At 46.7% G+C, this 27,831-nt stretch overlaps 1 protein-coding gene across 2 annotated transcripts in view; it reads right to left on the reverse strand.

The window, feature by feature from the left end:
• The window catches only part of LOC139765990 (uncharacterized), a 332,498-nt gene that overhangs the window by 26,147 nt on the left and 278,520 nt on the right, over window positions 1-27,831 (reverse strand). For both annotated transcript variants that reach the window (XM_071694025.1, XM_071694026.1), the window contains exon 4: window positions 1,389-2,617. In XM_071694025.1, coding sequence (XP_071550126.1) covers window positions 1,389-2,612 — 1,224 coding nt within the window. In that variant the 5' untranslated portion in view covers window positions 2,613-2,617. The remainder of the gene's footprint in view (window positions 1-1,388; window positions 2,618-27,831) is intronic.

Below are 27,831 nucleotides of genomic sequence, written 5' to 3' on the forward strand. Positions count from 1 at the left end.
CCCCGTTTCCCCCGCTGGCCCCGATTGCGGGATACTATACTTGTTGTCGAGGGACTGACCACTTGAACTTGGGGGGGAAGGGATAATCATGGCAACCAAAATTAACGAGTAAAAGTCTTTGGAAACACGCGACCTGACGAGCCGGGTACGAGGGGTCGTGGACGAAGAGAGAGAGAGAGAGAGAGAGAGAGAGAGAGAGAGAGAGAGAGAGAGAGAGAGAGAGAGAGAGAGAGAATGGTTAATATGGGAGTTGGTGGCTGGCGGTGGTAGCGTGGCGTTACCTTGAGAGTGTGGAGGGTGCAGTAATGTGTGCGACCTTAATGGCGCAGTTTGGGGAGGGTTATCGGCCGTGATGTATGCCTGTGCTTGCCCGGGGACGGGCCCGCATGTACTCGAATCCTGGGCGCGGCAGTGAATCCAAAGTTCACCCAGCTGTTCATCCTCCCTTCGGGGATGGTCGACAGACTGGGTGCCTGGTACAGAATGGGGAATTCAAATGCCCGTGCCGTGGCTGCTAACGTAAGAACGACAGAAAAAATCCAGAGAGGGAAGATGTGAGGGTGCATAGGGTGAGCGGGGGGAGAGACATAAGGGTACATGAGGGAAGACATGAGGGTACATGAGGAGTGAGGGAAGACAAGAGGGTACGTGAGGTGTGGGAGGACGGCACAGTAAGGAACTGATGTAAGAAAAAAAATGGAGAAAGTAGAGCAGGAAGAGTTTGAAGAGAAAGTGAGAGGTGTGGCGGGAGAGGGATTGGGGGAGGGGGCTAAAGAGGGTAGGAGTTTTTTTTGGGGAGGGGGAGGGATAAGAAAGGTGGAGGGTAACGCTGCAAGAATGGCGGCGGCAAAGACAGTAACTGTGGGTAAGGTTTCTAGCCCTCAGGACATCATAACATTTCCTGTTTACGTTCTGTTCACCTCCTGGAGGCATCCCTTTAGTCGCATCTCTCGTTATGACCTCAATCCACTCTCGTCTCCTCTTATCCAAACTCGGTACAACACAATTATCACCATCATTATGCCACTTTCAGTTCCTCATTCGCTCGCTCGTCATCTGACTTTCGAATGTGCATCCTCCATTTATAGACGTCGTCGGTCCGGTGTTTTCACCCCGAGTTGTACCTCCAGGCGAATCTTGAAGTCTGGAGGCTGAGACGGCCACCACCTGCCACGACGGGCTTTAGGGGGAGGGCAGGAGCGGGGTTCACTCACCTGGGGTGGACAGGAAGGGGGAAAAAATATGAGGTTCGCTTCATCTACTTGCTTGAGGTTTGAAAGGGGACTTGACTGTTTTGGCCGACGTTCGAGAAGAGGCGCGGGCGGCTCCTTGGGATGCTGTGTCTGCGAAAATAAAAGGAGTCACGAAGGAAAGCAGGGGAGACTCACCTGGGTGTTCCTAGAGGGGAAGGTGAAGGTGATGGTTGAGGAGCCGGGTCTGCTTGTGGTACTGGTGATGGCCGCCACAGTCGATGGGTCCAGCATCAGATCTTCCGCCGCCTTGGCCGCCTCCAGGAAATCGCGGGTTTCCAGTTCCTCGACTCGCCTCACGCCAGAGCCCACCGTCACCAGGGCGCCGCGGGCAAAATGGGCGTGGTAGGGCGAGGAGGGGCGGGTCTCCTCTGGCGGGGTGGAAGAGGTCGGGGTGGGGACGGGTGCGGCGAGGATAGGACCTGAAACAGGCGGCCGCGAGGGTGGGGAGCTGACTGCTGACGGCCCGCTGCTGACGGGGCCCGTCACTGTAGCGTCTGTCCCAGTGGGACACGTTCCAGCCTGGCCAGACACGGGCGGACCCGGTCCAGGGGCGGCTGGACCCGGATGACCCCTGTGGGCGGCGCGAGGTGACCTGGGTGCGGGCATTGGGAAAGCGCTTGACCCCGCTCGTCGTTTAGGGCTGGGCTCGCCGTGGGGCCCCCTGGGGGAGGGTTCACCCGAGGGTCCACTAGGGCTGGTGGGGAGGGTCAGATCGGGAGGTCGGGCTCGCATCTTGCTCTGGGTCACATCCCTCAGCTCTCTGGGATCACGGTGTGTGTCTGGGTGCATCCCCCGGAGCGGTGGGGGCCCCAGGGGCCTCACCAGGGGCGGCGCCCCGGACACTGGCGTGGGACGTTCCAGGGGAGGCCTTGGGTCCAGGGGCGGGTAGGGGCGGTGGGTGTGGCGCGGGTAGTCCCGCAGGAAGTGGCTGGAGGCTCCCGGCGGCAGGAAGTGATGCGGGTAAAACCCAGCGGGTCTGTGCGGGAGGCCAGGGTAGTGCGGGTAGTAGTCAGGTATGGGCGGGGCTGGGGGCTGCGGGTAGGGCAGGTGGTCGGTGGGTCGCGCGGGCGTGATGTGGGCCACCTCGGCCAGCCACGGGGCCGTGAAGGGCTGCAGGTGGTGACTCAGGGGCAACGGGCCTAGCCCACCGCCGGAACCGCCCTCCTTGTCGTTCAGACTGTTCTTGTTGTGATCGTAGGCACCGCCCATGCCGCCCGCCTTGTACACGCCGCCGCCCACGTCCGACTTGTAAGTGGGCGAAGGGTTGGGGTCAGGCAGACCCAGTGTGGGCACGCGAGCAGCCGGCAGCAGACGGCCGCCCTCGCCCATCTCGCGGCTGTAGCTGGGCGTTACGATCATGCCTCCTGTAACAAGAAAAGGTTACGTTACAGTAACAGTACTAAGTAACTAGACCAATATTGTAACGATTTAAATATATTCCCTCAAGTAAAATATAAATGAAATATGATGTATAAATGAAAGTCCTTCATAATACAGTGTTAAAGAAGCGCATATGTTGAAGTTTAGAGTGAAATGGGTGACGATGATTCCCTTTATGAACTAAACCTTTCGGAATCAACGTTTAATACGTTCCTAACACGTTATATAATGAATGGTCAGTTCCAATTACAGGATAGGCTGTCGACTGTGGGATTCCATAAGGACATGTTCTTGGTCCCATCATTCATTTGATAATAAACTAACAATCACCACGTATCAATAAATTAATATAAATCAAGAACTTGTTCATATTCCAACCTTCCCTGATGGAAGATGGGGTAACACCCTCATAAACTAAACAACTAAACTCGGCGATTCATTCATAAGGTTGATTAAGACATAATTATCATTAACAATTACAAACACGACCGTGTTTGAAAATCTAATCATTAATGCCTCAGCTTATCTTACAACTCTCCATAAAGTAATTTGGTTAACCCCTGGATCTTGCCATCACATGAAAGTGAAACTGTGTTTCGAGTCGGGTAAAGCGACCCGGCTTACAGCCAACACACCTGTTCATTATTCCTTTTTGGGCTGGTCAACAAAACATGGGTGCCTGAGGTCAACTGGGGTATATATATATATATATATATATATATATATATATATATATATATATATATATACACACACACACACACACACACACACACACAACACTTGCATTTCATTGCATTGTTTTTCGTAAAGTCGTGTCAGTGAAGAAGAATCTTTCAGTGTAGATTGAAGCCTACGACAGATTAATCGTTTTGGTAATCCCAGCTATTTCTATTGCAGTGACGGGTGAACCCATAGAACCATCGAAGAAAATGAGTAATAAAAAAAAAAAAACAGGAAGAAATAGCTTTCGGAGCGTTAGAGTTTCATTATGGTACGTCCAACCCCAGAGAGAAATGCTATTCAAATTAGAATTGATGAAAGTAGTTACGACGAGACAGGACCCAGACCGAGCAAGATCATACTGGAGCACACCAGACAGGACTGGAGGAACGTAAAGGGGTTACTTGATCAAGGAATGTTGATATAAACAAGACAGGGACGATGAGGAACACCGATGTTAATAATGAATTAGACCCAACCAGAAAAAGAAAAAAAAAAAGAAAAATATGAGAAAAGTTAGAGGGAGGAAATACAAAATAGGTTAGGTTTGATGGTCCGAGCCTAGCGTCAATGCTTATCAAGAGATCTCGAAAAAAATACTAAATTTAGACTACGATATATATATATATATATATATACGCTACCTCGCTAATGTGGGAAATGGCGGATAGTTTCAAAGAAAGAAAAAAAAAAAAAAAAAAAAAATATATATATATATATATATATATATATATATATATATATATATATATATATATATATATATATATATATATAGGACCCTCCATTTATTTAAAGAACGACCAAAGATAATCATCAATACAAAAAATCGTATCACCACTGAATCTCGTATTGAGAGAACCACACTCTTCATATGTGATTATTAGATAGACAAGATAATCATCAATGCTACGGGCAAGGCATGTAAGCCTCCCAGACGATATAAGTCTCATAATACGAAGTACGATTTTGAGTTAGGCTACACAGACACCTGGGAGGATACATATACACGGAAAGTTTACTAATCAATAATAATATAAAATAACAAGATTTATATAATACCAACGTATCATATGTACATATATTTTTTTCCTCCCTCTGGGAATATGTGTCGTATAAAGTGACTAAGAGCTGTGGAGCTGTAGTAAATCCTTCTGTATCACTACAATAAAAGTAACTTATATACATATCAGAGGATCCAAGTAAGAATGGTTTCTCCTTGACGCTACACCACCTGTAGTGGGAAATGACAAAGAGGTACAAGAAACGATTTCTGAATATTCCAGCATTACCTCTGGCCGTGTCTATGTTGCTGGGGTGAAGGTACGATGGCGTCGGGTTATAATATCGCCGTCAGCATAATGTTCGGGTCGGAGACGGGCGCTTCCCGTGTCCCACAACCCGCCGCCGCCCTGACCACTTTACCTGCAGCGACCTCATGAGAATTTTACAGTAACACCATTCTCTCTCTCTCTCTCTCTCTCTCTCTCTCTCTCTCTCTCTCTAATCCCCTCCTCCTCCAGGATCCCGACTGTAAAAAGGAGAGGCTCTTCTTACACCTAAGAGGGCGAAGTGGACGATGATGGAGTCCAGATGACGCGTGAACATACGAATGCGCACGGTGTTATTATTGTTATTATTATCATTATGATTATCATTATTATTATCATTATTATTATTATTATCATCATTATTATTATTATCATTATTATTATTGTTACTATTATTATCATTATCATAATTACTACTACTATTTATCATTACCATTATCAATTATCATTACTATTATTACTATCATTATTATTATCATTATCGTTATTATTATTGATATCATTATTATCATTATGTTCCGCAAGCCTAGTTTGACACTGTATCGTGAACTGATGGTTTACCCCGGTAATTGGGAAGCACGACTGCCAACGCGATGTAAATTCTACGTGCGTTCCCGAAAGAATACATAAGTCCCTGAGCACGACTGTACGACCCCTTAGGCACGACGGTACGACCTCAAGCACGACGGTACAACACTTAGGTACGACCTTTGGGTATAATAATTTGGCATTATGACCTGAGCCTTTAGGGTCAAGTCAAAGGCACTGGACATGCTAATTCCAAGGGTCAAGCCGTCGTGCCTAAGGACCGTACCATCGTCTCTAAAGGTTCTAGTAGTAAGGCCAAGCTCAAGGGGCCAATACAGGTCGAAGCCACACCATCCAACATCGCCATATAACATCGTATTTGTCGTTCACCATTTTCCTTCGTACGACATTTTCTTTACGTCTTGCAATTAGCTTCGCGCTACTAAAACCCTGACAATGTTTAAACCAATATTCATGGTTTCTTGAACGCGTTCGTATCCCAAACCAAGTTACAGTCTAACTGGTGATTTAACTGTTGATAACACAAATACAATAGACGTACCTAATTCTACAAGGCTTGTCATGTATTTACAAAAAAAAAATCCACGTTACTTTTCATAGTATTGTTTGTGGGAGGTGAATAGGGAGAGGAGGAGCCACAGAACAAAATGGTGTTCTGGAAGGGTCGATTGGGGATGCCTTGAAGAACGACCCTATTCTAATGGGAAGGCTGCGTAAAACAAACTGGGCCAGGGGAGATGGTTGGAATGCGTTAGAGAACAATACAATCCTCAAATCGAGACGTCTTGCAGCCAGCCAATGTCGAACATTGTTATCTCAAACGGTGAATATATATATATATATATATATATATATATATATATATATATATATATATATATATATATGGAGTGAAGTAGTGAAATGGTGGCATGTCTGCTCGTGGTGTTCACCCCCAGCACCAACCAACGAGGGAGGCAGACCCCCCTTCTTCAGGAGAGAGAGAGAGAGAGAGAGAGAGAGAGAGAGAGAGAGAGAGAGAGAGAGAGAGAGAGAGAGAGAGAGAGAGAGAGAGACCAAAACCCCATTAGACGGAGATGGGAACCGAACCTAACCTCGCCCCATCCCTGTGCTAATATATACCCGTATTGCAATATAGTTATTTTCGCTCATGCTGACCACACTCACTATACCACTCTAGTATGACGTTGGCCAGTGCATCCCCTAGTATGCGACTGTACAGTGACAAACCAGTCTATGTTATTGCACTGTGAACCACAGTGTGATGTATGGTGAGTCTCCCAATATTACACTGTACCTTCACTGAAATACCTTTCGTTGCTGGGGGGGAGAGTAGTTAAATGTATTAATACATACACATGCGAGGATACATATATTGTATATATGTATCGTTATGTATAAACACAAAAACGCTCTCTGTCTGTCTGTCTGTCTGCCTGTCTCTCTCTCTCTCTCTCTCTCTCTCTCTCTCTCTCTCTCTCTCTCTCTCTCTCTCTCTCGTAAAGGTCAGGTCAAAGGTCAAGACGCCATATCCGCAGGGGGTCGACCCGCCGCGTTACAAACGTATCGTAACCCTCCCGTGCTCAGTGATCGTTACCACCGTACTCAAGGCTCGTCACCACCGTACCCAAGAGTCGTTACCACCGTATTCAACATACGATTCCACAATCCCATCCGAAACAGTGAACAGCATTTCGCCACTGGAGTACCTCCAAGAGAGGAGCACAACACAGGGATCATATACCCTGATACCTGGCCCCCGCCAGCAGGATAAGCAACAACACACTTGGGGTCGCCTCGCCCCCCCAAGGCTGCCCCTCACCTCACCACAATGAATCAATTCACCGGGACCCAAGCACCTCCTCCACGGGGTATCCCGTGACGTCACGCCAGGTCTGTGAATTCCAGGATGTCGGTCGCCAACGAGTCTACTCACCTGGTGCTTTTGTGTTTTTTTCCTATGAGAAACTACGATATATATATATATATATATATATATATATATATATATATATATATATATATATATATATATATATATATCAAATATCCGTCTCAGTATCCATTGATATCAATGAATATTTGTGTTTATCCATAAGTACCTATACACGAATATATCACACAATCTGAAAAATTTCAGTGCTTCTATAAACTTATCTATAAAGTGTACACACGTCGGTGACCCAATGAACAGTCTCTGTCAAGTCAACCTCTTCAAGACTGGGTTCAGGATTCTTTATTACCGGTCGCATTTCGTCCAGGTCCCTTATTACCGGCCGAATATCGTCCAGGTTCCTTATTACCGGCCGAATATCATCCAGGTCCCTTATTACGAGTCGAATATCGTCCAGGTCCCTTATTACGAGTCGAATATCGTCTAGGCCCCTTATTACGGGTCGAATATCGTCCAGGTTCCTTATTACCGGTCGAATATCGTCCAGGTTCCTTACTACCGGTCGAATATCGTCCAGGTCCCTTATTACGGGTCGAATATCGTCCAGGTCCCTTATTACGGGTCGAATATCGTCCAGGTCCCTTATTACGGGTCGAATATCGTCCAGGTCCCTTATTACGGGTCGAATATCGTCCAGGTCCCTGTCTTGCACGTCGAATACAGTCCAGGTCCCTCTATTACACGTCGAGAATCATCCATGTCTCTGTATCAAACGTCGAATAACCGACCTCAGCAATGAGAGGCCCTCTCTCCCACCAGCGGCTCACTGTCACACCCTATACCTTCCTCCTCCTCCTCCTGTTATTCCTCATATACGCTCCCTCGCCTCTCATTACTGTGTAGTTTCCTTCAGCCACTGCAACATCCCTTAAAACCCCGTCACCCCTGTCTTTGCCCATCTTAACTCTCCCTGAATCAATCAATAGCATATTCAACCCTCTCAACTCTTTCTAACCCCCGTCAACCGTATACTCGAGCCTCTCTCACCCCCGTCAATGTTGTTTCCAATCATCTTAATTCTCTCTCTCTCTCTCTCCCCCTGTCTGGCAACCGTCTCCTTCTCTCTCTCTCTCTCTCTCTCTCTCTCTCTCTCTCTCTCTCTCTCTCTCTCTCTCTCTCTCTCCCCTGTCTGGCAACCGTCTCCTTCTCTCTCTCTCTCTCTCTCTCTCTCTCTCTCTCTCTCTCTCTCTCTCTCTCTCTCTCTGTGGTTGATGAGGGTGGCGGAGTTGAGGGTGGAGGGGTGGAGGTGCTGGGGAATGGAGTTGAAGGGGGGTGGAAGGTGGGAGGTTACAATGAAGCTGGGGCCCGGCAGGTAAGTTTATTATCACTGCTCCCTCCTATGTTTGTTGCTTCTCCCTGTTGGGTTAGAACTCTTACCTTCCCACCCACCCACCTTCCTCCCTACCCACGTGCCACCTCTCCTCCTCCTCCTCCTCCCCCCACTTCCCACCTATTCTCCTCCTTACCCACGCACGTACAACCCTCTCCTCTTTCCCTCTCCCCCATTTCTACTAATCTCTCTTCCTTTTTTCCTGTGGTCAGCACCCATTCACCTTCGAGCCCTTACGGCGACGAGATTTTGGGGCCTTGATTAAAAAAACCACAGGGCTGGCGCGTACATGAGAGAGAGAGAGAGAGAGAGAGAGAGAGAGAGAGAGAGAGAGAGAGAGAGAGAGAGAGAGAGAGAGAGAGACAAAACAGGAAGCTTGATTGGCCCACGACTGGATTGTCTGGTGAAAAAAAAAAAAATAGAAAAAAAAAGTAACTTGACAAGAAAATGTAATTCCAGACTAAGATAACTCCAACAGTAGGTTATCTTCGCTGGTCAGGTACTCCATACTTCATCTTCGTCAGGTTGAGTTATCCATTACTGGTGATCTTTAGTGGGTCAAATCATCCTTGACTCGCCACAGTTATTCTTTGACAACACTGGATGATTAAGGTAATCTTTGATATCAATTTGCGCTTGAAGTGATTTCTGATATCTTTGATATCTCGTGTTAAGACGATGGGGGGGTTAGGTTACCTTCCTTCCTCGATGGGTGTGGATGGAGGTAGCTTAAATCCATAAGGGGGTTAAACTTATCCTTTGGGGGATGGCTGAGTTATCCACCCCACCCCACCTGAGAGAGGTACCTGGCGAGGGGTAGCGGACAGGTCGTCAAGGAGGACTTTGGACAGATCTTGCACGAGTTGGACAGGTGTTGGTGACGGCCTTAGACAGTTGCGGGTGTGTGTGTGTGGGGGGGAGGGGGGGTTCACCCGTCTCCAGGCTTGAGGGGGGGGGGGCGTTGGCTGATGGTTAAGTTGTTGTTGTTGTTGTTGTTGTTGTTGTTGTTGGGAGTCTCTCTCTCTCTCTCTCTCTCTCTCTCTCTCTCTCTCTCTCTCTCTCTCTCTCTCTCTCTCTCTCTCATGGAAACTCGTCCATCCCTTGTGATGGCATGAGCCTCCCATACCAAAGATGACACGACCGAAGATAACTTCCACCAAAGACGGATTACTTCTCCCTGCCGCGGGATAACTCCCTAACTAACGAAGATAACTCGTCCAACTTATCACTAATAACTTTACTTGTAAAGACTTATCTTATCAGGATTAACTTTACTCGACCAAAGAAAATGGCTGACTCCACCTCTCACAGAGCCTCCACCCACCACGGACTACTTCCACCCACTACGAACGACTTCCACCCTCCACGGTGTTCCTCCACCCACCACGGACTACTTCCACCCACCATGGACTACTTCCACCCACCACGAACGACCTCCACCCACCACGAACGACCTCCATCCTCCACGGTCTTCCTCCACCCACCACGAACGACCTCCACCCACCATGGACTACTTCCACCCACTACGAACGACCTCTACCCTCCACGATCTTCCTCCACCCACCACGAACGACCTCCACCCACCACGGACTACTTCCACTCACCACGAACGACCTCCACCCTTCACGATCTTCCTCCACCCACCACGAACGACTTCACCAACCACGGACAAGCTACACCGAGCGCGCAAACTACTTCCACCCACCACGGAAAAGCTACACCGACCATAGCCGCCACGGACACAAGCAACCGCAGCCGCCGCCGCCGCCGCTGCCGCACGAGGCCCTGCCGCAGTTGCATTGCGTCATCCATTAGGCGAAAATGTTTACAGAACTTGAGGACACACCCCAGAGCGTCGTCAACAACGGGAGATAAGCCAACGCACTCTCACAAGCACAAACATCCTCTCTGCATCTTTCGTCGTCTCTAATTGGGACGGAAAGCGCCTGTCCTCGCACGAACACACACACACACACACACACACACAACCTACGGTCATAACCTACGTGGACACGTTACGGGGAGGAGAGAGAGAGAGAGAGAGAGAGAGAGAGAGAGAGAGAGAGAGAGAGAGAGAGAGAGAGAGAGAGAGAGAGAGAGAGAGAGAGAGAGAGAGTCTTACACTCGTACGTACGCGCAAGATAGGCACGTGCTTTCATACGAGTCTTTTAATGTATGAAGGGAAGGATAAGGGTGTTACTGGACTCTGCCTGCAGGTGGTGACATCGCCAGTGCGACAGTTACCACCCATCGGCGAGGTTGTAGCGTCAATGGACGGAGAGGGAGGAGTAGGGAAGGGTTTCCGTAGCGGACCCTTCTCGCTCCCGGGAGTGTTCTATGTGATCCTGCTTCAGATTGCGGTGTACCCTGAAGGCTATAAAACGCCCCATTAGGTGTGATTACTATTTGTGATTACTGATTGTATGTGTTACGGGGAGTGATCACTGTTTGTGATTACTTATTGTGTGTGTTACGGGGTGATTACTGTTTGTGATTACTTATTGTGTGTGTTACGGGGAGTGATTACTGTTTGTGATTAATGATTGTGTGTGTTACGGGGAGTGATTACTGTTGGTGATTACTGATTGTGTGTGTTACGGGGAGTGATTACTGTTGGTGATTACTAATTGTGTGTTACGGGGAGTGATTACTGTTTGTGATTACTGATTGTGTGTGTTACGGGGAGTGATTACTGTTGGTGATTACCGCTTGTGTGTTACGGGGAGTGATTACTGTTTGTGATTACTGATTGTGTGTGTTACGGGGAGTGATTACTGTTGGTGATTACTGCTTGTGTGTTACGGGGAGGGAGTTTTACACTCATGTTGCCCCCCGTCTCTTAACATTGTGTATATGTACCATGTCTTTATTCCTGTGTGTATATCCATACACACACACACACACACACACACACACACACACACACACACACACACACACACACATACACACACACGTACACACCAGCCTAAACAAGACACCCAATTATCGACAAGCTACGAGGGGAAGATGAACAGCTGGGTTGCCTGTGGACCAACCGCTGCGCCTCGGATTCTAACCAACTACACCACGGAAGCTCACGTGTATGTACGTATGTGTGCGTGTGTTTTCTCCTGGGCGGCAAGGGCTCTGAGCCGTCGTTGGCTGAGTACGAACGGTTATACACGGATAACGAGAAAGGCTCGGAATATCTAACAATATTCTTACGAAAACCTCCCGTAAATCAACACGAAAGCTGGGTGCCCTTTACCTCTGCAAATTTGTTATTCATGAAATAAAAGAGTCATGTCTGTATCGCGAAATTTCGCCGCAGTCGACTCACGTCACCTTTAGAATTTCATAAGAGTACTCGCGTGCTTTATCTAGGTACATGGAACATGCCAGGATAACCTGATGGTTATCGTCTTTCTGTAAAATAATCACAGCTACAACTACAGTCCTTTCTGGAATAACGAACTAATCGCTGTGGGGACATTCATCAACGCCACATACGATAATACTCATTAGTCAAACGACTATTCATATAAATAAATAAATAAATAAATAAATACACACACACACACACACACACACACACACACATATATATATATATATATATATATATATATATATATATATATATATATATATATATATATATATATATATATAATGCCAACGAAATTAAGCCTGTCCTAAGCTCTTGTTCTCAAATCTGTGAAGGATTTCATAGTACAAATTCCGCTATAGGATCTGAGAGGCCGGTAGAGTAGTACTAAGTAGGCTATCCTAACCACAACAGGGCTGCAAACTTAACCTTTATTCACAATACCGAAAAATCGTCTAAGGCGACCAAATGAGGATATAACCAAGATCAATAACGGAAAAAAAACAACACCATATGAACATATATCTTGGGAGAAGTAACAGAATTCGGGGAAGAAAAGAAGATATAACAAATATATGTTACAAAAGAAAAAAAAAAACCCAGATACGAAACAGATCTCCTGCTCCGGGACAGAAGGGCATTCGTGACATCGGGGGTGGTGGTGAGGGGGGGGGGATTGGTAACCTTCACCTTCATAAATTATTACGTGCACTCAAGGCTGTTTGTTACTCGATTCCACTATGTTAAGCAGCCTGAAAAATGCATAGCATTCTGTCTCTCTCTCTCTCTCTCTCTCTCTCTCTCTCTCTCTCTCTCTCTCTCTCTCTCTCTCTCTCTCACGTTTATAAAAATCATGATCTCGACCCCTGGGTATGATGGCCGGTCAAGCCGCCATATACGAGGGTCGTATTTTTCATTCTCAAGGGTCGTAGTACCCTCGCGCGCTCACGTGTTGGTCCACTGTCGTACCGAACGAGAAAAATTCCACAATTCCGACAAAAGCAGCGAAGACCGATTAATATTTCGCCATCATCTCCTCCCTCACAGGAGACAAGCATTTCCAAAATCCTGCGGAAGGGCTCACGCCGTTTATTTTTCTCCCTGCGGTTGTTGACGCTCTGGCTTCCCGGATGTTGTACTACGTATTTAAGCGAGACACTACAACCAGCTTCACACAAAAGCTGTCTTGAAAAACCCCGAGAGAGAGAGAGAGAGAGAGAGAGAGAGAGAGAGAGAGAGAGAGAGAGAGAGAGAGAGAGAGAGAGAGACTCGTCGACCAGACTAGTAAACAAGAAGCGTTTCCTCAAAAGTGTAAATATCATCACCAACTCTTGCCTGGGATGGCAAACGGGCAAAGCGGCCACGGCATACGATGATATTACCCGTAATCTTCTGTAATTCATTTATCTTAGGTACAAAAGCTTAGATTTTCACAATTATGAATAATAATAATAATAATAATAATAATAATAATAATAATAATAATAATAATAGTAATAATAATAATAATAATAGTAGTAGTTCTCTGTTCTTAATGCTACCTCGCTAACGCGGGAAATGGCAAATAGTGTGAAAAAAAGTAGTAGTAGTAGTAGTAGTAGTAGTAGTAGTAGTAGTAGTAGTAGTAGTAGTAATAATAATAATAATAATAATAATAATAATAATAATAATAATAATAAACGAAAGAAAGCCTTCATAATAAAGTTGGCATTCATTTGACGAATTAAACGTCTGATAATAAAATCCCATAAAAGATAAAGTGTAACGAAAATGCCATCTTTATAGCATCCTTATTTTTAACCTCTCCTGTATACACAGAGAACAGACCAAAAGAAAGACGAGCTTAAAAAAAAAAATCATAAAAACATAAACAACAAACACAATAAGGCCTCAGAAGGCATAAATAAATAGGAAGCGGTATAAAAAAAGAAATGTCAAGAGGAGAGAGAGAGAGAGAGAGAGAGAGAGAGAGAGAGAGAGAGAGAGAGAGAGAGAGAGAGGAGTGAGTGAGAGAGAGGAACAAGAGCGTGTCTGGTGGCGGGGAGGATTTCGTCTCCCTCCAGCACTACTTGGCCTGGTCGGTGAGGGGGTGTTTGTTCGAGTGTTTGTAGATGCCAGTCCTAATAAACATCCTCTTAGCCAGTTATCCTGATTCATTGTGATATTAAATTTATATTACATTACACCAGTAACGTGATACCATGCACTTTACGACGCGGTTCCGTGGCATAGTGGAGGAAAGTTTGTATACAGTCTTACTCCTTGAAAAAGAATATATCTTAATTTCATTAAATCTTGAAGAAACTATTCTATACCTTACATCTTCATTCTCATGCAATACGCGCCCACACCATGTGCAATGCCTGATTAAAGGATCAAACTCGACATTTAAAAATTCTTCAAAACATTTTCAAAGTCTAAAATGATTTAGTTTCTACCACTTACTGTATCAGTAATAAAGAACAAGTAGCGAGATGGAGTCATTTAGCACCCATGTCCGCTACAGCGTCCGTCGGACTCCACAACCTCGCCACATCCTACGATACGATTATCAAATCTTTATCAAGACTGAGTTGTATGTACTCCATGCCTCTGACAATCATGAAGACGAACGGTGAAAGATGAAAGCGTTAGACGTCATCAACAGTTGTACGTCCGGCAGTGCAAGTATTTTTCGTTTTTAATCGTACGGCTGGTAGGGGAGCTACGCCTTATAATCGTACGTCCGGCAGTGCAGCGGAAGACCGTTAACTTTTCGTCGGCAGCGCCCCAGCCGCCAGTCTACCGCTCGTCTGGCTAAAATCGCTGAGCTTTTGTGATCAACACAACCTGTTGGGTAAGTGTCACAAGGACTACAGGCTTACGTACACGTCATGTGTGTCTATAATCTAACAAATCGAATCGAATCAATCCTCTCTCTGTAATTACCCAACTACCCATGTATCCACCCTTTCTTCATTTTTCATCTGAGTTATAATTTACGGATAATATCAACCTCCAAACTGAAGCATTACACAGATTCTGTACAGTACATTTACGAAGAGATTAGGGAAATAACCTGGCACAACTGGCTTCCTTTGACTCAAAACAGGATACAATATTCAAAGAAAATACCAACATTGTGCCAAAAGCAGTAAAAACCCTGTATTGTACAAAAACGTGTTATAAATTCGACTGTTTGGGAAGAGCTCCACTAAAAATAAATAAAAGAGAATCTGGGTGCTTGAGCCAGCCCCGGCGAAACAAAGAACCACTAAGCGACGCCTCTTGCTCACCTCGGCAGTTGAATTATGAAACACTATAAATACAAACATATATACAGGTATCTCTCTCTCTCTCTCTCTCTCTCTCTCTCTCTCTCTCTCTCTCTCTCTCTCTCTCTCCCTGCACAGACAGATATCGGGAGCACTAGTGAGCCGGCACTTCAGGGGCTGTCTTGTGTCACTCCTAAGGACCAGGTTAGTCGTATTTTCTTTTGTTTCGGCCACAAGCGGGTTGCTGGCTTTTCAACCCTCCCAAGAAAACATACAAACTCACCTTCTCACATACAACACTTCACAAGAAGTAACTCACACGACTCATTCTTCGTCAATCTCTTTTTTTTTTTTTTTCAAAGGTGAGCGATACACGCTAGCCCCAGCTATAGGCCAAAATTTTTCGTAAGTACAATCTCTCTCTCTCTCTCTCTCTCTCTCTCTCTCTCTCTCTCTCTCTCTCTAAATATACATATATATATATATATATATATATATATATATATATATATATATATATATATTTTTTTTTTTTTTTTTTTTTTCAAACTATTCGCCATTTCCCGCGTTAGCGAGGTAGCGTTAAGAACAGAGGACTGGGCCAATGAGGGAATATCCTCACCTGGCCCCCTTCTCTGTTCCTTCTTTTGGAAAATTAAAAAAATTGAGAGGGGAGGGTTTCCAGCCCCCCGCTCCCTCCCCTTTTAGTCGCCTTCTACGACACGCAGGGAATACGTGGGAAGTATTCTTTCTCCCCTATCCCCAGGGAAATATAAAAGAAGGAACAGAGAATTGGGCCAGGTGAGGGTGTTCCCTCAAAGGCCCAGTCCTCTGTTCTTAACGCTACCTCGCTAATGCGGGAAATGGCAAATAGTTTGAAAGAAAAAAGAAGAAAAAAAAAAAAAAAATATATATATATATATATATATATATATATATATATATATATATATATATATATATATATAAACCGGTGCTATGAAAATTATTCGAGAAGCAATACATAATAATAATAATAATAATAATAATAATAATAATAATAATAATAATAATAAAATAATTTTGATTTTCAGAAATTCGTAAAGCTTTAGAACCTAATGGTTGTTTGGTGTCTTTTTAGCATGAGAATGATCACTAAAAACTTAAATCTATTGACAAAGATTCATACATTTTGTTTTATTTCAAAATGTATCAAAAAAATCTAAATTCATAAATTCTGGATTCCTGTAAAAGAGTCACCGGTCTATGAAAGAGAGGTCAAATAGCAGCGGAAACTCTTCCTCAAAGGCTCCCAGAAGAGAGACTTAACAGAACCAAAGGAATTATTAGATAAACTTCAGCATTAGAACATCGTCCTTATGGCATCGAACACATCTCGATAACCCTGTTAGCATCAACTACACACACACACACACACACACACACACGTGCAGTGGTGGTTAGCATCGCTGACTATGATTTACGTACGGGCTTCGCCCGTGTTCGAATCCTGGGAGCGGTAATCGGCCCACACCCAACCTAGGCGTTCATCCTACCATCATGGCTGGTCGATAAACGGATACCTGTGTCAAGTTACGGTGTATATGTGTGTGTGTGTGTGTATATACACATACATTGGAATGTAAAACTCCATCCTCGTAACACACACACACACACACACACACACACACACACACACACATAATAAACACCCTTCACTGTGAACACTACTAATACAACTGTCTGTGTCACTCGTGTTCTGGTCGAGTGCTGGGCAGACTAGAGTACAATGTTAGTTATAAATTACCCATCAAGTCCACGTTCACTCTCAAAGGTCTTTTGGGGGGGCCTTGACATTCAGGCCTTCCGCGTGGTTCCGCCAGCCGCCGCCAGGCTGCAGCTTAACGTACACACACACACACACACACACACACATGAGCAATCCCTGATGCATGTCGTTGGACAAACCCATAAATGCAATGCAGACACCTCGACGCCAGTCAATCGCAGGCACACATGGGAGGGAGGAGGAGGGGTTTCAAAATACCGTACGTTTCACTAGTCTTAGGCAACTCGACCAGCCAGATACTGCTCGAATAAGCCATACAAACACATACGCCTGTTTTCCAAAACAACGTTAATGTCAACTCATAAAACAGGGAGGACAAGGCTATAAATACGGCGCGCTGGTCCGCTTCGGAATCGAATCTTCTCCAACATTCGACCGAATATCGACCACACCTCTTACTTAAGTCTGGTCGATAGTGTTTCTCGCGCGGGAAAGACACTAAAATAAACGAAGATAAATATTGATGTACTAATAATTCCACAAGAACTCGTGACACTGAGTACAACACATAACGTAACAACACGGTGACGTAAGGAATTGCCGTTGTGCACCAGTACAATGGATTAGAACGAACTCTGTGTTATAACGTCCTCCGGTACTCGGCCACACACGTTATACGAAATGTTCTGTAAATCTTGAAGTTCACACACACACACACGTCTTGCGACCCGTGAGGTGGCACCAGTGTGTGTGTGTGTGTGTGTGTGTGTGTGTGTGTGTGTGTGTGTGTGTGTGTTTTGACCTCTTTACCATAAACACACACACACACACACACACACCATTATGCATGGACTCGGTACACCAACCCACTCCACACACACACACACACACACACACATCCGGGTAGAGTGAGTGGTCATGGTAAGGGAAGGAAAGAGGTGTGTGTGTGTGTGTGTGTGTGTGTGTGTGTGTGTGTGTGTGTGTGTGTGTTCTAGCACTCACGTGACCGCTGGGCACATGGGAACGATGGTTTCATACTGACGAGCCGTTGATACACAGGAGGTGTATATATATATATATATATATATATATATATATATATATATATATATATATATATATATATATATATATATATATATACAGATAAACCCATACATACATAGGCCTACAGCAACCCATGCATATTCACACGACCCCAGACTAAATATATATGTCGCACTAAAATTTCATTCGTGAGTATAAAGTTTCGTTCAAACTCGTCTCAGCCACTCATTTATTTCGTTATCATAACCGTTGGTTATTGCTACTTAAAGTTTATGTTTGTCCTGAGAAAAAATAAAAAAAAAGAAATAAAAGTCAGGGACCCACATGGTATCTGGTGTCGGCTGGTGTTTACGTCAGTCTTACACTGATTGCGTGTGTGTGTGTGTGTGTGTGTGTGTGCGTGTGTGTGTGTGCGTGTGTGTGTAAACACTCTGGAGCATGGAAGACAAAGGAAAATATGAGGGAAACTCCAGCTGGGAGAGAGAGAGAGAGAGAGAGAGAGAGAGAGAGAGAGAGAGAGAGAGAGAGAGAGAGAGAGAGAGAGAGAGAGAGAGAATCCTTAAGATCCTGCAGCATCCAACAGGACGACAAGGACATCGTGGGAAGAGACGAGGGCGGGGTGAAGTCCCTCAGGATGGATATTCAGGGATAGCCAGAGGTGTATGGCTGAGGAGGGCGGTGTGTGTGGAAAGAGACGCCTTGGCGACGATTATCCTGCAGGATACCTGCGGCGTCCAGGACCTGAGGGTGGGGCGCCTGGCGAAAGGAGTCTCGCGGAGACCAGCCTTGGGCGCCACGACACTGTGTCTAATCCTCCTTCAGGCAAGTCTGGTATACTGAACTCGATTCATTGTTTTGGTATGAACGACCGACCGTCCGTCTGTCCGTCCGTCCGTCCTCGATTTGGTCAAGACCTGTGGTGAGTGTGCCTCCCACACACACACACACACGCACACACACGAGTCGTAATGCACTGCAACCGTAGAACGACCGCCCTCTCTACGCGGATGCCATCTTGAACAAGCAATTCGTCTAACGCACTGCGGAGAGCAGGACCGAACAGTTTATTGAGCACTGCGGGGGTCTGCCTAGCCACTAGCGGCGCGTAGCTCCGTCTTCTCCACCTCCCCTGCCGCTGTGGCTCGACGAGGAGGAGAAGCTAAATAAAAGTAAACATAAACATAAATGTCAGAAATAATAACGAAAATTGACTGAGGGGGTTCAGTCTCAGAGTGGAGGCAAGAAGGACAAGGTCACTACTAGTAATGAATATGTTCTGCACGGCCGGGCACAGACGAGGTTCACTCCACCACCAGGAAGAAGCCAATGACAACGCCACCAACGTAGGCATGACCACTGTGGCAACGTCCGTGAAGCTGGAAGGTACTGCGGTATGGCAACCGAACCAACATACGATGGAGAGGACGCACATGGCAACCGGACCAACACATACGCTAAGGGGACACGCAGTGGGAGGCGTACATGGCAACTGAACCAACAGACGCACACAGCTGGAACAAACACTGGGAGTCAGCTGGGTACGGTACGAGCCTCCGCCACACACACACACACACACACACGGCCACAGCTGGGTGCTCTCACACCCGAGGTCTTCATCACCAGTGGATCACCATCCCGTAGGATGAAGCAACCACATGTCCCATTGTAAACCCAGGAGCCACACCACTCACACGGGAGGAGGAGGAGGAGGAGGAGGAGAAGGAGGAAGAGGAGGAGAAGGAGGAGGAGGAGGAGGAGGAGTAGGCACCCAGTGTGCATGCCCATGTATTACCAAAGAAGAGGAGGAGGAGGAGGAGAAGGCACCCAGCGTGCATGCCCATGCATTACCAAAGAAGAAGAGGAGGAGGAGGCGAGGCACCTTGGAATCCGTCACGCCAACATTCTGACGAAAAAAAAATACGTCAACCTAGTACATACCAAGCGATAGGATTACACCCCCAGGCACGCACGCATCTGCACCAAAATAACACTGCACAGCGACCACGTCTGGTAATGCCACACACACACACAAGACACGCACACTCTCCCTAAACACATCAACAAAGGCTATTCTTTACACACACACACACACACACACACAGCCTAACGTACTTCTGCCTTGAAACCTCATATATACAGGCAACACCATCGAATGCACTAATGCATATCAATCCATCCTACTTGTAGTATTCAACTGCCTAGAGAGTTTCAGATCCTCTTGCTTTACTACGTCTAAGTGTTGCCAGGAAAGTATTACTGGATACGACGCGAAGAAGAAAAAAAAAAGAGCAACTCGAGATCCTGTCGTAAAATAAGTAGGACGGTCGTGCTGGGCAACTCGGGTTATATACATCTGGATAAGCGGCCTCCTTAAAAATACACCCGAGACACGCAACTAGACACCAAGGAATGTGACGACATACCGAGAAACTACACTCCAGAGAGCGTGTGGGCCGCGCGACGCCACCACCGCCACCGCACGGCACGACAATAGAGGGAGGGAGGGCGGAACGTTCCACCATCACCACCACCGCCGCGCGTCGTCCCGCCTTGGCCTGCGTCCTCACCCCCGAGCACGCGACACATAGCCATCCTCCCCCACTTCACGACCCCGAGTCACCACCATCACCACCCAACACCCACTTCCCCGCACGCCCACCCCGCCCACCACCACCGGTCTATTAAGGCGGGGGATATCCTAGCTTTCAGCAGCTGGAAATAGCAACTCACGTCACAATTATAGCATGATGGCCGCGGCCTGGCGCGGTAAGGTCAAGTGGCAAGCGCGGCAGGAGGGGACGGGAGGAGGGGGAAAGGTCAGGGTGTGTGGGTGTGTGTGGACGGCGGGGCGACGACGCGTGGTGTAAGGTGATCAGCTGTGGGGGCTTGAACGCCCCCAAGACTCATATGAACACGAGCAGGAAAACTTAATCACTTCCACTGGTCTCCCTAACACTCGTTGCTAAGAAGTGAAGTGACTAAGATACTCAAAGCGTTTGAATGTGATTAATCATATCAGCCACGTTATCAGTGACTGATCAAACTCTAGGTCAAAAAAATCAATCATACTACTTCACATGAGAGTTTCCACTCCCACTATCTATACGTACCACAGTAATGTGTTTATTTAAAATAACTCAAGCTATAACTTAAAAATGAAACTAATACTGCTTTTCAAAACGGAACGAACTGACATTATTTTTGATCGATCTATATACTACAATGAACATACTATTCAGATGAGGCTATAAGTACAATCTGTACATAGGCAATTTGTTATGTACATCTAGAATAACCGACGTACAGAGAAAGGATAATATCAACGTGGCTAGAAAATGAATTGGCTTTACCAAGTGACTACGTGGGTCGACTGAACCGCTTTGTGATGTGTTAAAACACATGAGTAATTTTCCATGCCATGCTTTGATTAATATGATAAATTCATCAATTACGCACACCCATATATATATATATATATATATATATATATATATATATATATATATATATATATATATATATACATATATGTGTGTGTGTGTGTGTGTGTGTGTTAACAAGGGTGATTTTAAAAAAAATCATCTCTTGGACAAGAGTTTGGAGGTAGCAGCCATGACTGAATGTAAGACATCGCAGACAACGAAGGAGGGAAATGGAAAACACCTTTCAAGTTATCAAGAAACGTCTATGATTTAATACTCTCATAATCACTGTCTCTTTCCCTACACCTCGAGGCGTTGAATCTCTCTACCCTCCCATGTCTTTCCCCAGTAATAATGATTCGACATTTTTTTGCTTCCAAAGTCAGGTTTTTATCTTTTTTTTAACCCTCCTCCAAAAATCGTAAATACTCTCTCTCTCTCTCTCTCTCTCTCTCTCTCTCTCTCTCTCTCTCTCTCTCTCTCTCTCTCTCTCTGTTTTATTGTCCATCTCTCTTTGTTTTTTCTTTGGTATATTCCTTTATATTTCTCTTTTCCTCCCCCACTCCCCACCCCTACTATAGGATAAACAAAAACAGGTAACTGCTGGACAAACAGGAAATACTTTATTAATAAAATATGGCACAAGCAAACCTTGTGTATTATTCAGGGGTCACACACAGACTCTAGCTATAATACCTAGCCAGGGGTCAGGAACCATTACCATGGTACTGGGGTCAGGGGTCAGGAACCATTACCATGGTACTGGGGTCAAGGGTCAGGAACCATTACCATGGTACTGGGGTCAGGGGTCAGGAACCATTACCATGGTACTGGGGTCAGGGGTCAGGAACCATTACCATGGTACTGGGGTCAAGGGTCAGGAACCATTACCATGGTACTGGGGTCAAGGGTCAGGAACCATTACCATGGTACTGGGGTCAAGGGTCAGGAACCATTACCATGGTACTGGGGTCAGGGGTCAGGAACCATTACCATGGTACTGGGGTCAGGGGTCAGGAACCATTACCATGGTACTGGGGTCAGGGGTCAGGAACCATTACCATGGTTGTAAGGTCACCCTGCTGACCGAACACCCCCCCCCCCTTCCCCCACCCCCATCGCCTTTACTGATGCTTCGTACAACAACAACAACAACAACCACGACACCAACAAGAGCATGCATCCTCACCACCAACAGCAACCATGCCACGAGAAGCAACATATATCACCACCAACACTAACCATAACACCACCAACAACATCTACACCATCAACACCAACCATAACACCACCAACAACATCTCCACCATCAACACCAACCATAACACCACCAACAACATCTCCACCAACAACATCTCCACCATCAACACCAAACATAACACCACCAACAACATCTCCACCACCAACACCAACCATAACACCACCAACAACATCTCCACCAACAACACCAACCATAACACCACCAACAACATCTCCACCACCAACACCAACCATAACACCACCAACACCAACCATAACACTACCAACATACAACATCTCCACCACCAACACCAACCATTACACCACCAACAACATCTCCACTATCAACACCAAACATAACACCACCAACAACATCTCCACCACCAACACCAACCATTACATCACCAACAACACATAAACACGACCAGGAACACCAGCTCCACCACCATTTCCCAATCACCAACACTCTCCCACAACATCTCACCTCTACAACGGAGCACATTACGAATTCTGCTAACTCCACCACCACCACCACCACCATCACCAACACCCCTAGGGAAAACATTCCCCCCCCCCCTTTCGTCACCACCACCATCAATTCCCCCTCCTTACGAATAATAACAAGAACAAACGATGAACAAGAAGAACAACACTATGAACACCATCTACCACACATGTGTCCCCACCTCTGCCTCCACATCATCAACACATCCACCAACATTAACCCTAACCCTATCTCCAACACCACCACCACTGAAAGAAATAACAGTAGCACTCGACATCGTCCAAAAAAAAAAGAGAAAAAAAGAGAGAAAAAAGTGCGGACACTTAAACAGCTGCAGGTAACAGCAGAAAGAGCAGTAGCCTCGCAGGAGGAGGAGGAGGAGGAGGAGCAGCAGGTGTATGCTGCACACCTGCAGTACATTCAGAGCGTGGCCCGAGGCAGGTGTAGCCAGGTGGGCTGTGGGGGCAGGTCTCGCAACACACACACACACACACACACACACACACTTCGATTTCCTCTTTTACAGATGATTCTTCGCGTTTTCTAACACGTCCTTGCTTATTTCTACTACCTTAATCTCTTCCCCCCAACTCGTCATTTCTTTTCGACATCTTTATTCCGATATATATATATATATATATATATATATATATATATATATATATATATATATATATATATATATATACTTTGATATTTATAATCATTCCTTATAATTTCTTTTCTATCTTCGTTTTCTTTTTTATTTCCGTCTCAAGTAAATGACACGTAGGTTCTTGTGTCTTGACGGGATTCCGCTCGAGTCTAGAGACATTATCACAATACAGTAGAAAAAAAGAAGACTAGTTAAACGTCTTTTTCTTCTTCTTCTTCCTTCGCTAAACGTGGATCGCGAAACACGTCATCCGTTCGAGGAGTTCCGAAGCTACTAAATCATGGAGCCGTTTTCTATCGGGGCGACGACGGGTGGTGGCATATTATGCCACGGTGACTATCCTGGGCCTTTATATTATGGACGACGCTGGAAAAAAAAAGATACGAACAACGGCGCATCACATCAACCCGCCTGAGGAGGGTTGAGGAGGGTGTGTGGGGAGTTGATATCAAAAAAAAAAAGAGGTGGAATTTCTGTCTGGATCGTACTACTGTGGGATTAAATCTTGGACAGTGTATTTTTTTATAGGAGGGAGGGAGGGAGTTGGGGCAGGTAAGATGGGGGTGGTGTTACAGGAGGGGTGGGAGTAGGAGTAAGCCTGGTATTAGCCCCTGGGCGCTGCTAAGAGGTGCAATAATCCCGAACTTTAACAACCCGCACAAAAAGAAGACTTCGACTGGTGGTGGTGGTGGGGTGCTGCTATGTGTACCTCCCGCCCGATGATGGTCGACTGGTCCGCGCTCTCGTCTTTCTTCATACTCTCCTCCTCTAGCGTCCTCCCCTTGCCTCTCCTTCTCCAGCGTCCTCCCCTGCCTCTCCTTCTCTAGCGTCCTCCCCTGCCTCCTCTTCTCCAGCGTCCTCCCCTGCCTCCTCTTTTCCAGCGCCCTCCCCTGCCTGCCCTTCTCCAGCGTCCTCCCCCTGCCTGCACTTCTCCAGCACCCTCCCCTGCCTGCTCTTCACCAGCGACCTCACTTGCCTGCCCTTCTCCACGTCCTCCCCTGCCTCTCCTTCTCTAGCGCCCTCCCCTTGCATGACCCTTTCTTCTCTGCCTCCTCTTGTGACCCTTTTACGAATCCCTTACATAGTCCTTTTCCAGCTCCCTTTCTCCAGCACCTCGCGTGTAATCCTTTCTCCTGCCAGCCCCCAATTCTCGTGTATCTTTCTGCCCGTCTCTCGTACATCCCTTTCTCCTGGTCAATCTCGTAACTGTCTCTCAAGCCCATCTCGTGGTGTCCTTACTCTACTAGCCCCTCTCACAGCCCTCTCTCCTCTCTCCCCGTCTCTAATTTTGGGTTAGGTTAAAAGCCAGGTCATCATACCCAAGCATTGCACCGTCGTGATAAAGGGTCGTATCGTGGTGTTTAAATGGTATACCGTCGTACCCAAGGGGTTAAACTGCTGGTGTTAAGAAACTGCAGCAGTAGCAGTAGCAGCAACAGCAGCGCAGCAGTAACAGCAGTAATAGAAACGAGGAGAAAAATAACTGACGCAATTGTATCGGCCGTAGACGGTAGCAGCAACAGCAGCAGCAGTAACAGCGGTAGTAGTAGTAGCAGCAACGAGAACAACAACAGAAGGAACAGCAGCAGCAGCAGACGTATCAGCAGTAGCAGCAGGTCCCTGGCCCATAACCAGTCGCCCGGAGCGTCGCCTGGATCCGGTCGGGGAACAGATGACCCGTGACACTGGCTCTAATGTATCATGTCTCTACCTTCCTCAACACCACACATCATATCCACACTCCTTCACTATCCCACTCCCCAGGCGCGCAGGCAGGCAGGCGGACGGGCGGAGGAGGGAGAGAGGAGAGAGGAGAGGAGGTACCACCTCCTCCACTCTCACACCTCCACCACCTCAACGCCCTTCGGCGGGAGCCTCAACTCTTCGGCATGCACCTGGGGCAACACCCTAAGGGGCGGGTTACATAATAATCTCTCTACCTGGTGTGCCCTCCTCTACCTGCACCAGGAAGACTATACGCGCACCACTCCACCAGGTACTCACCACGCTTGTCCCGCGGGGAGTACCAAGCTCATCTTCCATCTGGCAGGCCACACACTAGTCCTACAGGCAGTACAAGTCCCACTTTGTCAACGGGCAGTTCATGTCTCATCTCTACCAGGTGTATCAGACCTGCAACTACCTCTTGGTGTATCACCTAACGCCACCAGTTGACATACGTTCAATCTTCATCACCTGGCACTAACGTCCGTGTCCTACCTCCACCCTTATGCTCCTACCTCCACCCTTATGCTCCTACCTCCACCCTTATGCTCCTACCTCCACCCTTATGCTCCTACCTCCACCCTTATGCTCCTACCTCCACCCTTATGCTCCTACTTCCACCCTTATGCTCCTACCTCCACCCTTATGCTCCTACCTCAATCAAGTTGACCGAAAAACAAGAAGGAACAAGTCCATCTCATCGTTTATCAATTAACCAATGAATCCTACATCTGAAAGATTGTAATCCCTTCGCGCCCCTTATTCCAGCTGGGTCTTTGCTTCACCTGCAGGAGGTAAATACGACGCCGATGGATATACAGGAAAGGGCGTGATGGTCGGTGAAGGAGAGGGAGGCATCAGATTAATATCCGAAGGAGTTTACACAGTACCTCACCTCCACACTCCAGAGGGCCTTATTCCACACTTTGCAATCCACACCTGACGCCACCATTTCTTTACGCGTCCAGGACAGTGAATTCCTACAACCCTGAAATAAAATCTACAAATTCTACTTGATTTCTACTCCATCGATATTCCTTTACTACCCAGGCATCTTGTGGGGCCTCGCATCTCCGACGAAGTCGGAAGATTTCCGCCCTCAGCTATACAAAGCTATGAACGAAGGCAAATGTATATACAAATATATATATCTTCCTCAAAGTTTCAACCTTCTCTCAAATTCGGGACAAGATTTCTGAAATTCGACTCAAACTCTTAAGTCATACTTCGAGGAGAAGCCCTAGGCCTTATTTAGCGTTTTGAGGAGATTCCTTCGTATCTCCCTGCGACATCTTGTGGCATCTGTGACCTCTGGGCCTAACCTCTCGACATCTGGGTGTAATTTCCCGCATAATAACTTTCTTAAGCGCGAGTCCTCCTCCCTCACACATCTCGGCGGGCCGCTGACGAATATTGTCCCTGACCCTCTTAATGTCACTTCTGATGCTGATTCAACCCGAGGATGAAGCTCTGTGTGTGTGTGTGTGGGGACGGTTCTGCGAACTCACACTTCTTGAGGGAGTTATGTGGGGTTTTTTTTTGGGGGGAGGGGATAGAAGTATGGTAACCTTTGACCTGATAACGCTGCTCCATCGACCATCAGCGACTGACCTGGTCAAGGCGTGCGTATGTCCGTGATGAAGAGGATGGGAGAGGAGGAAGGGGGTGTAGGCTCTAGCTGGGCTACATACAATCTCGTATATCGACAGTCACAATCACAACTCTACCATCATAATCATTCACCCTCACTTTTCCCTAACCTGCTAACCTCCTGCCATAGCTATACTCACCACTCGCTGCTAGCTACACTCACAATAAACTCGACACTCCTCTGCCTCTCCTAACCAGTCTACTACTTTGCTCCCCTACTCCTCCTCCCTCCCTATTATATCAACTCCCGTTTGTTACTCCCCAACTGTGGTTGGTAATCCTCAACCCTTATGCGTACTCACCTTATCCCCACGTACTACTCCCTACTCCCTCCCTCTCCCTGCTTACTACTCCCTCCCTACTCTCTCACACACTCCTCTCCCCCCTGTCTTGTTCCTTCCTACCCGCGTCATCTCAGCGACTCCCGCCGCCGCCAACTCAAGCACGACCTACCTCCTTTCCTCTAACCTGCTGAGCTGGCCTGCTTACTCCGTGTCCCCTCGCCTGCCTCACTCAGCACCAGTCAATCCTACATCGCCTCACCAACATCGCCACGTTGCCCGCTCGCCGCCCGCCCCCTCTAGCATATATACACACAAGGGAGATAACACGGAACATGGCATTACCACAGTACTTGCGCGGTGTCCGTGTCTCATAAGGCTAACATGGGTATACT

Source organism: Panulirus ornatus, chromosome 56, assembly GCF_036320965.1.
Source record: "Panulirus ornatus isolate Po-2019 chromosome 56, ASM3632096v1, whole genome shotgun sequence".
NCBI lineage: Eukaryota > Metazoa > Arthropoda > Malacostraca > Decapoda > Palinuridae > Panulirus > Panulirus ornatus.